Here is a 12,611-nt window from a genome sequence, read left to right as displayed (position 1 = left end):
TCTGTGCTTCCTAAGGAATTTAAATCTTAATAGCAGACACAGATAACTTGAACATATGAAACAGTTTAAAACAAGAAAATTCATACCAAAACAATGTATCACTAAAAAAATAATAGTGGTTAACATAATTAAGTGCTTACTATAGCTAGGTACCATAATAATTGCTTTTACCAATGTATTAGTTTTCTCTTGCTGCTCTAACAAATTTTCATAAATGTAGTGGCTTAAATAACAAAATGTGCTGGGTGTGGGGGTGCATGCCTGTAATCCTCTGGGGAGGCTGAGACAGGAGGACCTCGGGTTCAAAGCCAGCCTCAGCTACAATGAGGTGCTAAGCAGTTCATTGAGACCTTGTCTTTCAATAAAATATAAAATAGAACTGAGGATGTGGCTCAGTGGTTGAGTGCCCCCTGAGTTCAATCCCCAGTACCCCCAAAAATAAATAAATAACAAAAATATATCATCTTATATTATTGGATGTCAGAATTCCAAAATGGATCTCACTAACCTGATATTAAGATGTCAACAGAGCTACCTTCCTTTACAGAAACTTTTGGAGAATTCGTTCTTTCTTTCTTCCTCATCACCCCCCACCCCACCCAGTTTCTAAAGACCATCTGTATTCCTTGACTCATGGCCACCTTCCTGCATCTTCAAAGCCAGCAACATACCATCTCTCTGTCCTTATTTCCTCCATTATATGGATGCTTTCTGACTCTTCTGTTCTGCCCTCTTCCTCCACCCCTGTGATTACATTGTGACCATCTGGATAATTAAATGTGTACTCCTGATGTTAAGGTCAGCTGATTAGCAACATTAATTCTGTCTGCAACCTTAATTCTCTTGCCACATTACATGACATTATCAGGTTCTAGGAATTAGGATGTGGATAACTTGGGGGGAGGAGGGGAGGGCATTACCTATCACACTATAAAATTCCTTTAATCCTCACAACAACCTCATTTAATCATTAAGGAAACTGAGGCATGGAGAGTTAACCAAACTACCCAAAATCACTCAGCGAATAAAGTAGCTAGTTTGACTCTAGAAGATGCATTTCACTTCTATTCTATACTACGCTGGAAAAAAAAAAGTAGTTTTAGAATAAAGAAATGTGTGGGCTAAAGTAGTTAAGGCACTGCCTAGAAGGTTTGTACCTAGAAGGATGGGTGTGTATATTATTTATCCATTTATCCTTCCAACGTTTTGGAGTACTTATCGAACTCAAAAAGTACTTAATCAAACAGTACTTACTGATAAGTACTTTGGGCATTTATTGAAATAAGTATTGGGAGCCAAAAAAAAAAAAAGATGAGACATGATTCCTGACCTTGGAGCTCAGTTCAAGGTTAATTAATTTGCAGTTGCCTAGACATTGGCAGAGAAATGAACAAATAATTACAGACAGAGCCCCAGTCCTGTAGCAGAAGTGTATCCAGGTGGAAAGACAACAGGTTGGAGGGAGGCACTAACTCTACCTGACAAAAGATGTGGGTTTAAGTTTTCTCATCTACTTTTCCAGACATATCTCCCACTATTAGCTTTTTATGACTCATCTTAAGCACTCTTCCCTCAGTAGCACAAGAAAGAACTGTTGTTCCTGCTTTATTCCTATCCTTCCCCAGCCCCAGCTGGCCCTCCCTCCACTTTGAATTACTGAAGTCTACCCATCTTTTAACACTGGGGTTTTTGTACCTGTGTCTGTTTTCCTGAATGGATGGTTGACCCCATTTCAATATGAAGTGGCTGGGGCTTTTATGGTATCTGCCACTTATGGGTTATTAATGGATGTTGAATTAATAAGTGGACAAGAAGGAAACCACCCCAGAGCCCACTAGGATCTCATTTTCCTCCTGATTCATGAAGGCCTCCTATCTTGTTGAGTTTATTAGTTTTATAAGTGTTTCCATGGTATCCTACTTTCTACTTCTAAACCATCTCTGGGAGATAGAAATCACAACTCCTAAGGTGAGATAGTCAGCTCTCATATAATTGCTACTTTCAGAATGATGGATCTTAGGCCCACTGAATAGTGTTCCACTCAAGAGTGACCTTGCCTGAATTTTATCTCTTAAAGTCCTAGAATGAAGTAAAAATCATTTGGTACCAAATTAATGTTGGTGAGGCCACTGTCTCTGAGCAGGTCGTTTGGGATCCATAGGCACCTTGTTTGGAATCCTTCTCATGCTGCTTTCTCCAAGTCATGAGCCTTGTAATGCATGTGCACCTAGGAAGCCATGCCTGTGTCCAATTTGCACAAAGGTGAGTTCTCTCTCCGGTAAGCTTAGCATCCATGGGGCTGTATCCATCTGGATAGGTTGGTTTTGCTCATTTACATACAGATGTCTCCTGAGCTGTAGAAGAGGCTCTGCCTTTTGATGATTAAAAAAGCACTTTAGTCATTGCCCTCATAAAATATAATGACTACCATTATGCCACATAGAGACTATTAGAATGTAATTCTTACAAAACAGGAACTTTAACTGTTTTGACCAATGCCATTTCCCTGGTGTGATAGATGTTAAATAAATCATTGTTGAATTAATGAATAAAATGATACAACAAAAATGTTTATTGACTTTTGCCCAGAAAAATATTATTCCCAGATTTCAAGAGTCTCCTTTAGTAGATTCACTTTCTTCTGTAACACAGATTTCCCTTTATTGGACATGAGTCCAATAAAAAAGGCCACAAGAAAAAGGAGCAATGGCAGAATCTAAATGGAAAACCAGTACATTAGGAAAGAATGATTATCAAGGTTTCGGAAACAGTTTCCTCTTGAGAAAACACATCATTTACTGGTTGACCCAAAAGTAAAAATACTGTGGGGAAGGAAAGATCATTGAATTGAGTCAAGAGACATGGATTTCAGCATTGCTACATCCACACGCAGAGTTGGTGATCTTGAGCATATCACCTGGTCCTCTGTGCCCCTGTTTCCTCATTTGTGAACTGGAACTTTCACCTGTTATCTACAGATGTATTGGCCTCACCATTATTATTATCATTATTTTTTTGTCAAATGATTTTTATTTCATTCTAGGACCTTAAAAAATGAAATTCAGGCAAAGTCACTCTTAAGTGTAATGCTCTTTGATGAGTCTACACTCATTCTTTCTGAAATCCACAATTATTTGAGAGCTGACTACCAAAACTCACCGTAAGGGACAGATAGCATAATGTATTCCAGAGCTCTTACAAGATTAAAAACCACTAACCATTCACTATATCTTCACCCCTAATTCTTGCCAAACCATGGCATTCTGTAGAGATGATCAGCAAGGCAAATTGAAGGAACCAACCATCCCAGGCACATCCGCCTCTCCCCCCATGCTAGTCTGGGCTGTTTCACCAGGAAGCACATGTATTTGCAAATATTAGAATTCGAAAATTATTGAAACCATTCAAGGAGCCTATATTAACCATATACTACCTACAAGATATACTGCTCTCTGCAGTGGATGTTGTGAGATGAATTACGTGGGATTCCCCAGGGATGATTCCATCAACTCCTTTGTTTTAAGGAAACCCTGTGGAATCAGGACCCAGCAGCAAGTCAGAGGATCTTAGATAGTGCCATCTCCTACCAATTGTGATTTTAGAGAAATCACATGACCTTTCCGAAACTTCAACTTCTCCTCTAAGAAATAGGACTAAATAGTAGCCATCCACAAGGGTTTTTATTTATTTTTTCCCTATGAAGAATGAGGCAAAGTAGATAACTAGCTTTGTAAACCTTAGAGCAACGTTCAAATGACTCTAAGGGGAGGCTGGTTTTTATTATCCAAGGTCACAAAGCTCATTAAAGGGATCCTGGGAAAGTCAGACACCATAGACCCTGCTTTTCTGCTATGACCCCTTTGACCTTGAGCAACCTGGGGAAGAGGTAATTGAGCAGCAACTACTACTTCCGAAGAAACTGAATCAAAATATTGAAGCTATTGACTCACCTTAAGGCAGTAAGCAGTGCTTTGGTCTCTGACCTTTTTGCATCCTGGGGCAGTCAATAACCTGGCCACTAGATACAGCCTGCTACTGATTTTGATTTGGGAGTAGTTTAACCTTGAACTGAGCTCCAAGTAACCAAGGCAACAGGAAGTCAGCTTCTGCATCGCAGGAGTTGGAATCCATAAATCAAGTCCCTAATGCAAACACGGTGTGCAGGTAGAGGTTTGAGGGGATAAGTGGTCTATGAGAAATTACCTTTAAAAATGAGTGACTGTCCCTTGATAGGCTACCGCACAGTTTCAAAGACTTTTTAGAAAAACAAATTTATCAATAGAGGTCAATAGGTTATAGCTGGATGGTTTCATATAGGTTTAACTTCTTCTATTTCCTCTTAGCTCTTTCTCTTAATTATGAACAGATGTTGGATCCACAAAGTTATTAGCATTGTTATTTCCTCCTTTAAAAACATACCGGCCTCCAAATATGCAAACTTCAGTGTGGCATGTGTTGTATGGGGGCATAGGCATGCTCTGAACTCCACTAAGAGCCTTCAAACAGTCTGCTGCCTGAATTTAGACAGAGATTGCTTGCCAGATCCAAGTCACCCCTGACTTTTCTCATGCCCCCGTATAAGCAGGGGAGCTACATCTCAGTGGTCCAACCAGTATAAGGCTTTATTAGGATTCCTTTTGTGTATGTGTGTGTGTGAGTGTGTGAGTGTGTGTGTGATGAAGCTCCAGCCTCTAAAACCTTCCTCCTATGGAGAGAGAGAGAAACCAAGCTCATGCTGGGAAGAAACTCTCCAGATGTCCCACCACTTTGGCCTCACACCCAGGAGCATCAGATGCCACCTGGAATGAAGGGAAACAAAGCCCCCCGTGGCCACCTGCCCCGTACCCTCTCCCAAGGAGCAGTCACCCGTTCCATCTCTCGAGACCTCTGCTCTCAGGCACATTTCATCAATTATTAAGTGTTCCTAGATTAGCCTTTGTTGAAAATATCTATTACTCTCACCCGTGTATGTTATTTCTGGGATTGTTTCCATTATCCTTTCGAAATCGAAAAATTACTGAGAAAAAGTCAGGCCTGGTGTTTTTTTTGTTGTTGTTTTTTTTCCTTCTTCAATTTGTTTCCCCAAATTGACAACTCGCAAGCAGTACTAGAATCGGGGAAATCTTAAATTATCTAAGGGTTTTTGAAAAAGCCAAATAGTGACAATCTGAATGACAGAGTGTTTTAAGTGTCATCTTATTATGTTTAACATATTCTGTAACACAAACACTTGAGTAGCAAAGTATGCCCAATAGAGGTATCATCAGATCAACTTTAATGAGATGATGTGGACTGAGACTCATTTAGATTGTGAACATTTGCATGAAAATGGGTACATCTAAAATGACTTGAAATTGATTTGTTCCCAAGTGAGGGTTAAATATTCTTTTATTGCCTTCATTCCCCATGCATATCATCATTTAAAGAAGTACCTGCCCAACCTGTGTCCACAGGTACAGAGATGGCTTAACAGTGAGTTTTTCCAAAGGAGCAGTTATCCAATAGGACTGTGTTCTATTGCTCTAGAGGTGCCAGGGAGGATCTGCCTGCCTCTATTCAGAGGGAATCACACTGTGGTGGTGCAGAGGATCAAAACAGAGAATTGTCATCAGACTGCTGCCTACTCTCCCCAGCATCAGATTTGTTAGCAGCCAGGTGTTCAGGCTCATCAGTCATTCTACCCCAGTGCCCATGCTCTGATAGATTTCTAGATTTCCCCCAAACTATGTGTATTTTCTCAGTAGAAAAAGAAAGTTTAGCACATATTTAGATTTTTTAAAATATATTAACAATAAAGAAGCTAGGGAGTAAAAGTGGACACTCTCTCCCCACCAATCCTCCCTGAGCTCTCTGGACTCAAAGTCACCACCACTGCTTGGATACATTTCCTTACAGATGATCCTCGATGCACTTCAAGGATATTAGATGTTTGTTTCTAGCCTGCCACTAGCACATCTGCATATTTTACCAGCATATATGCACAAATTTGTGTAAATAACCACACCTACCCATGTTTGTGTATCTCAATGGTTGTGCCTTGCAATCTTTCTGTCATAGAATTTGATATTTGTTTATCTTCACCTTCAAGATGCCATGAAATATAAAATTCAGAAAAAGCATAGATGGCTTTACTATTTAAATGTGGCATCTTAAGCGGGTGTGTCAGAGACCAGGGTGGGAAATGAGGTGAAGTTAATAGAAGGCAAAGTAAAATGTCAGTGTGGGTTTCTCCTTAGGTCGTTACAAGTGCCTTTTCCAGGTATGATACTACAGTGTCTGTGTCCTCAGCCTGAAACATGCTTCAACAGACTGGGGTGGTGATTAGGTGTTACAGAGTACAGCCAGGCGGACCAAGATGATCCTGGGTTTTGCATCTATTTTTCTAGAAACTTCCAGCTCTGACATAAAGAACAGTATGAGTTTATTCAGCTTTCCTTTAAGCTCTCAGAAATGTTTTCTCCTCATCTGTAAAACTGAGAAAACAGTAATATCCACACCACATGCTTCACAGGGTTGTCACAAGGCCCAAGTGAAGCTGATCTCACTGTGGCAGTGAGATAATGGTACTCTGCAAAGGTTGGTTGCATTGGAAAAAAAAAAGTGTCAAGAAATACGTGATAAAGCCCAGTTTGTTGTTGCTGCTGTCAGTGGTGTGTAGCCCACAGATGAGGAGACCCTGAATACCTGCCCATTGGTGAAGGGTCACTTTGGTCATGTCCGGAAAGAGAACTAAACTTTTGCTTACTGGTTAAAATTAGTTCTGAGGAAGCAGTGGATTATAATAATTATGATATAAGTGATAATAATGATGATGACAATGGCTAAGTAGTATAGACTATGTGACAGATATTGTTCTAAGCACCTTATATTAATTGACTCATTGAATTCTCTCAAAAAAATCCAACAAAATAGTACTGTTACCATTCCACTTCTGTTTGGGGGTTTTCTTTCTTTCTTTTTTTTTTTTTTTTTTTTTTTTTTTTTTTTTTGAGACAGGGTCACATTAAGAGGGCATCACTAAGTTGCTGAGGCTGGCTTTGAACTAGCACTCCTCCTGCCTCAGCCTCCTGAGCTGCTGGGAACCATTCCACGTTTTTTTTTTCAATTAATTAATTTGTTCTAATTAGGTATATATGACAGCAGAATGCGTTTAAATTTATTGTACTCAATTGGAGCACAACTTTTCGTTTCTTTGGTTGTACACGATGTATCATCACACCATATGAGCAGTCATACATGTACCTAGAGTAATGATGTCCATCACATTCCACCACCTTTCCTGCTCCTGTGTCCCTTCCCCTACCCTCCCTTCCCTTTGCCCAGGCAAAGCCCATTCCAACTTTTAAAGTTATAAAAACATAAGGGTTGAAACTGTAGTTTTAAATAACTGTAGGTTGAGTAACTTGCTCTTGATTTCACAACTGAAAAGTGGCAGCATCTAAGTTCAAGCTCAGGAACAAAGTTTCAGAACAGCTCATGAGTCTACCAGGCTTTTCAGCATCATCAAGACAAGTCTTGGGATGCTTGTTAGGCTCAAACCTTCAAAGGCCCCCAGTTTGGCATGTCCTTAGCCTTGTGACTATTGACACGCACCAGTCTCCACAATACATTTCCTGCTCCAGCAGGCTGGTTTTTTTTTTTTTTTTTTTTTTGGTACATATATTACTTGTACATATTAATAGGATTCAGTGTGCTATTTTGATCCATTCATACAGGTGCCCTGCTTGAATACAGCCTCCTTTTAGCCATCGTCCCCCCTTCCCAGCCTCTAGTGATTACTATTCTACATTCAGATCTGTGTCTGAATTATTTCACTTAACATAAACTCCTCCAGTTCCATAAACTCATCTTGATGCAAATGACAAGATTTTATTCTTCTAGATGGATGAATAATATTTCATTGTGTATATAAATATATATACCATATTTTCTTCATCCATTCATCGGTCCAGGGCACCCAGGTTGATTCCCTCTGGATCCTGCCCATTCTCCCATGTGCTCTCCTTGCTGATCTAAAATAAGCTCCGCCAAGCCTTGCCTCCCCTCTCCCCACACTGCTTTCTGCAGCCTAAGAACCTTCCGAGCACCTAGGACGAATGATACATGAACTTGTGTGCACCTGCACCACAGCTTTTCCTTCTCATTTAGTCTCATCTACCCAGCTGCGATGAGCAGCCTCGCTGGGGTGGAAACCATAGGAACCCCCTTTATTCTGCACAGCATAACCTTTGTAAAGATGGGTTGCTTGATCTTCCAAAGGCTAATGGGGGCCTGATGCATATCCTCTTTCACTAGGCCTGTGCCCGGCCCCCACTTCCAGGCAGCCAACCTGGAATGACATCACTCATAACCTCAGCCACAAAGCCAGTCATGGTTATGGCTATTTCTTTTCCTTCAAATTTTCTAAAATGTCATTTTTTTGGTACCAGAAGGAGTTCAAATCATTGTGCTATTTTGCAGGATCATATTTAGATTTTATGTTGTTCGTCATCCTGTTCCTTTAAATCAACGGCAGGTTTTGGGTTGTTTTTTAGGGATGCCAAGTCCCCACTTAAAAGTGGACCAGACGACAGTGCATAGTAAGAACGAGGGCTCAGCGTCCACCGGGATGACCAGGAAGAAGCCAGCTGTAGTTGACAGTGTCGCAATTCCATCCACCCCGATGTTGTCTCTCCTCGCCGCATCCGCAGCAACATCAGATGCAGGTGAGTAGTTTTCAAGTGTTTGGGGTTCGCCACCATGAAGATGGGGGAGGAGCAGTCCCACTAGGAGTGACCTGTTGAGTGCAGGTAAGAGTTCTCTATTGAGCCAACTCCCATGGACACTGAGCAAGGGAGCAGCTCAGCACTGGGTTTTGCTCATGGGAAGAAGAAAAGCAGATTAAACATGGAGCCTGGAGGTAGGGACGCTCTCTACAACTTTCCAGTTTATTCTAGTACTGGTCCAGTGAGGACCAACTATATGATAACAATATTAATTCCTCTTTATTAGCCTTATTAGTTATTAGTCTCTGCATCAAAGGCCTTATGCACATTATTCATAGATCTTGCAAAGAACTCTTATTTCTATCCTCATCTTCACAAGAGGAAGCTAAGAGGAAAGGCACTTGCCCCAGCAACCTGGGGACAGTCAGGATTCCAAAGCCTATATTCTCCCACCCTGCATTTCATCACCCTGTATGCTCATCACTGTTGAAAAATGGCAGTCACAGAGTTTACTTGAAGCCTTGCTACATTCCACCCCACAATTTCACCAACTCCTCTATCATTTCCAGAATCCTTAACAGTAGTTGAATTCCTTATTCAGATATCCTTAGTTCTCTGCAGCCTGACCCTTTCCACCCCTGCCCTGTTCTACACCCCACACCACCATCTCCCCCAGCCCCTGTGCCAACCTCGCTTTGCCAATCTCACCTCTGCCACCAGGTGCACGGGCCTTGGTGTGACTTAACACTTGTACTTGGGGACACTCTTGCTTCTCACTTACATCCTGTAGCTCTTCAAGGCTCAGCTGGCATGACTCTACAAACACCTTTAGTGACCATTGTCTCTCCTGTGCCTTTATTATCTTCTGACAGACAGCATAAGAAAAGGCCCCCTGTTTAGCTTCTCCCCTGTAACAAAGTTGTACACAAGTAAGAGGCAGGGTCCATGATTAGATTCTTCCTCTCTTTATGAAAAGCAGAAGGAAGGCACCTTCCATTGATATCTGCTGAATAAATAAATAAATGTGGTAAGCCTGCTACAGCATTTAGAAATGCCTGTCATGATCAGAAACCCAAGAGGAAACTCATTATTGATATTCACTCCAAACTCATCTTCTCATTCAGCAGGTGGCTTTAGGCAGAGAACTTGTCTGTATTCCCACCTCCTTCGTGGAAATCACTAGTAACCAGAAAATGAGCACAATTAAAATAACAGAAAGAAATACTTGGAAGGACACTTCCTAAATTGAATTCAGCAAAATATTGGCAGATGTTCTTGTGAAATGTTATTTATTTATTAGTGTGTGTATGTGTGTGTGTGTGTGTGTGTGTGTGTGAAGCGAGTGTAGTAATGCTGCCTTCCTTCCTGCAAGAATTTTCTGGGTGTTTGAGTGACCTGTTCTCATTGTTAGGCCCTGGGAGGGGAGGCACAGAATTCCACAATCTTATTTGATCACATGACTTGTTTTTCTGGGACTAGCTTTTGAACTTATTATGGACACAGGATTCTCTCCGTTCATTTGAAAAATATCTTGCTTTAAAGGAATGGGATCGTGAACCTTTGTGCCTTTCACATATTGGGTGTGAAAGTTGTTTTTTTTTTTTTTGGTAGAAATGGCAGGTAAATGATGTCAACAAGGAGAATAAGATATCAAAGAAAGGAAAGTCAGAAAGGAATGGGGGAGGGCCGCCCCCGAGTCTTGATGGAACAGTGGCACTTTTGTGAAAGGGAAGAGGGAAGCATGTGGGCAGACTTCCGGAAGGGGAAACTGGTGTCAGGACTGAAACTCTGGGAAGACATCACTTAGCTAAAGTAAAAGATTTGATCTGTGGACTTCACTACCGACCCTGCTAATTTTTTATTCAACCTTGTCAGTTAAGCATGCAACCCCTGCCTTTATGGAGTCAGAAATCAGCCTGTTCTGCCTTTGTGGGCCAAACATAAATATTTTCTGGGGGACAAAGATAAGTGGTACCCCAGTTTTCTACCCTGCAGTCTTTCCACTCAGTGTGAGTGACACCATTCTTAGATGACATGCTTATATACGCTTGTACCCAGTAATGGACACATATGCCGAGCAGGAGAAAGAAACGGGTGGGTATTAGACTTTTAAACCTGCCTCTCCTGTAATCAGAGCTAAGCCAAAACTCTCCTGTTTCAGGATGCGGGAACAGGCTGTTTAGTTTTGGCAATACTAAAAATGAGACCCTCATGAGAATTGTACAGATTTGGTTCATTTCCGGATCTCAGGCTGCCGAGCAGAACTTTTGGGGGGAAACAAGCCAGAGATCTCCCCAGGTGCTGGAAGCCAGACCTTCCTGAGATTTCACTCCCCACAGATAAATGGTTTCCCACAAACCTGAGAGAGTTGGGAACACACTAGCTGGGCTTGTGTCCAATGCTCTGTTTCACACGTGAAGAGACAGATACCTCCTGAGATGCACAGATATGCCTGAGGTCATACTATTGGATGGGAACCCAATTTTTTCTGATTTACTGGTTGATTACAATGGAACCCCACTTCTGTCATAGGCTCAACATGAGCAAAAGCAGATTTGTTTCTAACTATGAACCTCGACTTCTTTGGAGAATAGTCTGATGGAGTAGATTGTGCTCACCAAAACCAAGTTTCTGCATTTGATTTCATTTAATTGGGTGCCATAGTCATATCTATTTCTGATGAGACCCCTCGCTTGATTTTTGTTTTCTTTAGAGTGCCTGTCATCATCTTCTGGCTTTATGCAGAAATCAATTTATTGATAGCCTATTTCCTAACAGATAGTCATTTCTATAGTATAGTTCTGAAGAAGTAGAAAAAAAAAGAAATAAAAGTTAGACTAAGTGGTAAACAAGGCAAAATTAATTCAAGAAATCACTGAGAGATAAGAAGATATTGAAATAATCTAATTAACTAGAAATTCCTTTTAAAAAAATAATGAATGCTAAATGACCTAGCACAGTTCCTGACATATAGTAGATACTCAATAAATAATCACTGTATAAAATGAATAATGGAGAACAGGAGCTGTGTGCCTCTCCAGTATGAGCAAGATGGGAGATGTCAGAAAAAGACATGCTCAATCTTGAAAGTACTTAACAATCAAACAGAAAACAATTAACAGGCACATTGTAGGTTGTTGGTAGATACTTGCCAAATAATTGATCTGTAGTTTTGTTTTTTTAAAAAAAGGAACATTTCTCACCTTGTTTTATAAATCTATGATATGAGAGAAATGAGTGAGTGTGGGTAAAAGGTTTAAAAGTCTGTCCTAGCTTAAGTGCAGGAGGAACACATGGACATACGCATGAACCAGGGACCACCCCTCCCGTGAGTATTTTTAAGGCACTTTTTTTGTTTCTCAGAGTCTGAGATGCATACTGATTGTGAAGTTATTGATTTGTTGGAGGGACAGCGAAGACACAGGAGAGTGTGGCCACTGAAAACATGTCAGTTCATGAGCTACTGGGAGACTGGGAAGGGAGAGGTAGGGATGGCAGTGGCTGCCACCAGTGCTCCAGCAGGTCAGCGTGCATGATCAAACTGCTCAATGGCTATTGATCGGCTGCAATCCCCTGGCACGGGAAAGGAGGTCTGATTCAGGGGAGCACCACATCATTATTGTAAGTAATTAGGGCTAATGCAGTAAAAGCTTCAATAAAGTTTGTTCAAAGTGATGCATAATTTGAAACAACTTCTGTAACACTTGCCCAATAATGATTTTATAAACATATTAGATAATCCATACCAGAATAAGTCAGGCTAATTTTTCTTGTCTTCTGCATATTGAACTAACTTCTCAGAGAGGTCATGCAATGTATAGAGAATTTATGATTTTTCTCTGAGGCATGTGTTTTTCTTTTTCCCTTGTATTTAAGATGAAACTGTGTTAATAGGTGTAATCCAAA

At 40.8% G+C, this 12,611-nt stretch overlaps 1 protein-coding gene across 1 annotated transcript in view; it reads left to right on the top strand.

Annotated features, from left to right (window-relative positions):
- Positions 1-12,611, top strand: part of Setbp1 (SET binding protein 1) — a 353,918-nt gene that overhangs the window by 316,041 nt on the left and 25,266 nt on the right. The window contains exon 5 of the mRNA XM_071602795.1: positions 8,535-8,705. Within this exon, the coding sequence (XP_071458896.1) occupies positions 8,535-8,705 (171 nt within the window). The remainder of the gene's footprint in view (positions 1-8,534; positions 8,706-12,611) is intronic.

Source organism: Marmota flaviventris, chromosome 16 (genome assembly GCF_047511675.1).
Source record: "Marmota flaviventris isolate mMarFla1 chromosome 16, mMarFla1.hap1, whole genome shotgun sequence".
NCBI classification, from domain to species: Eukaryota; Metazoa; Chordata; class Mammalia; order Rodentia; family Sciuridae; genus Marmota; species Marmota flaviventris.
This window is presented reverse-complemented; position numbering and strand designations above follow the sequence as displayed.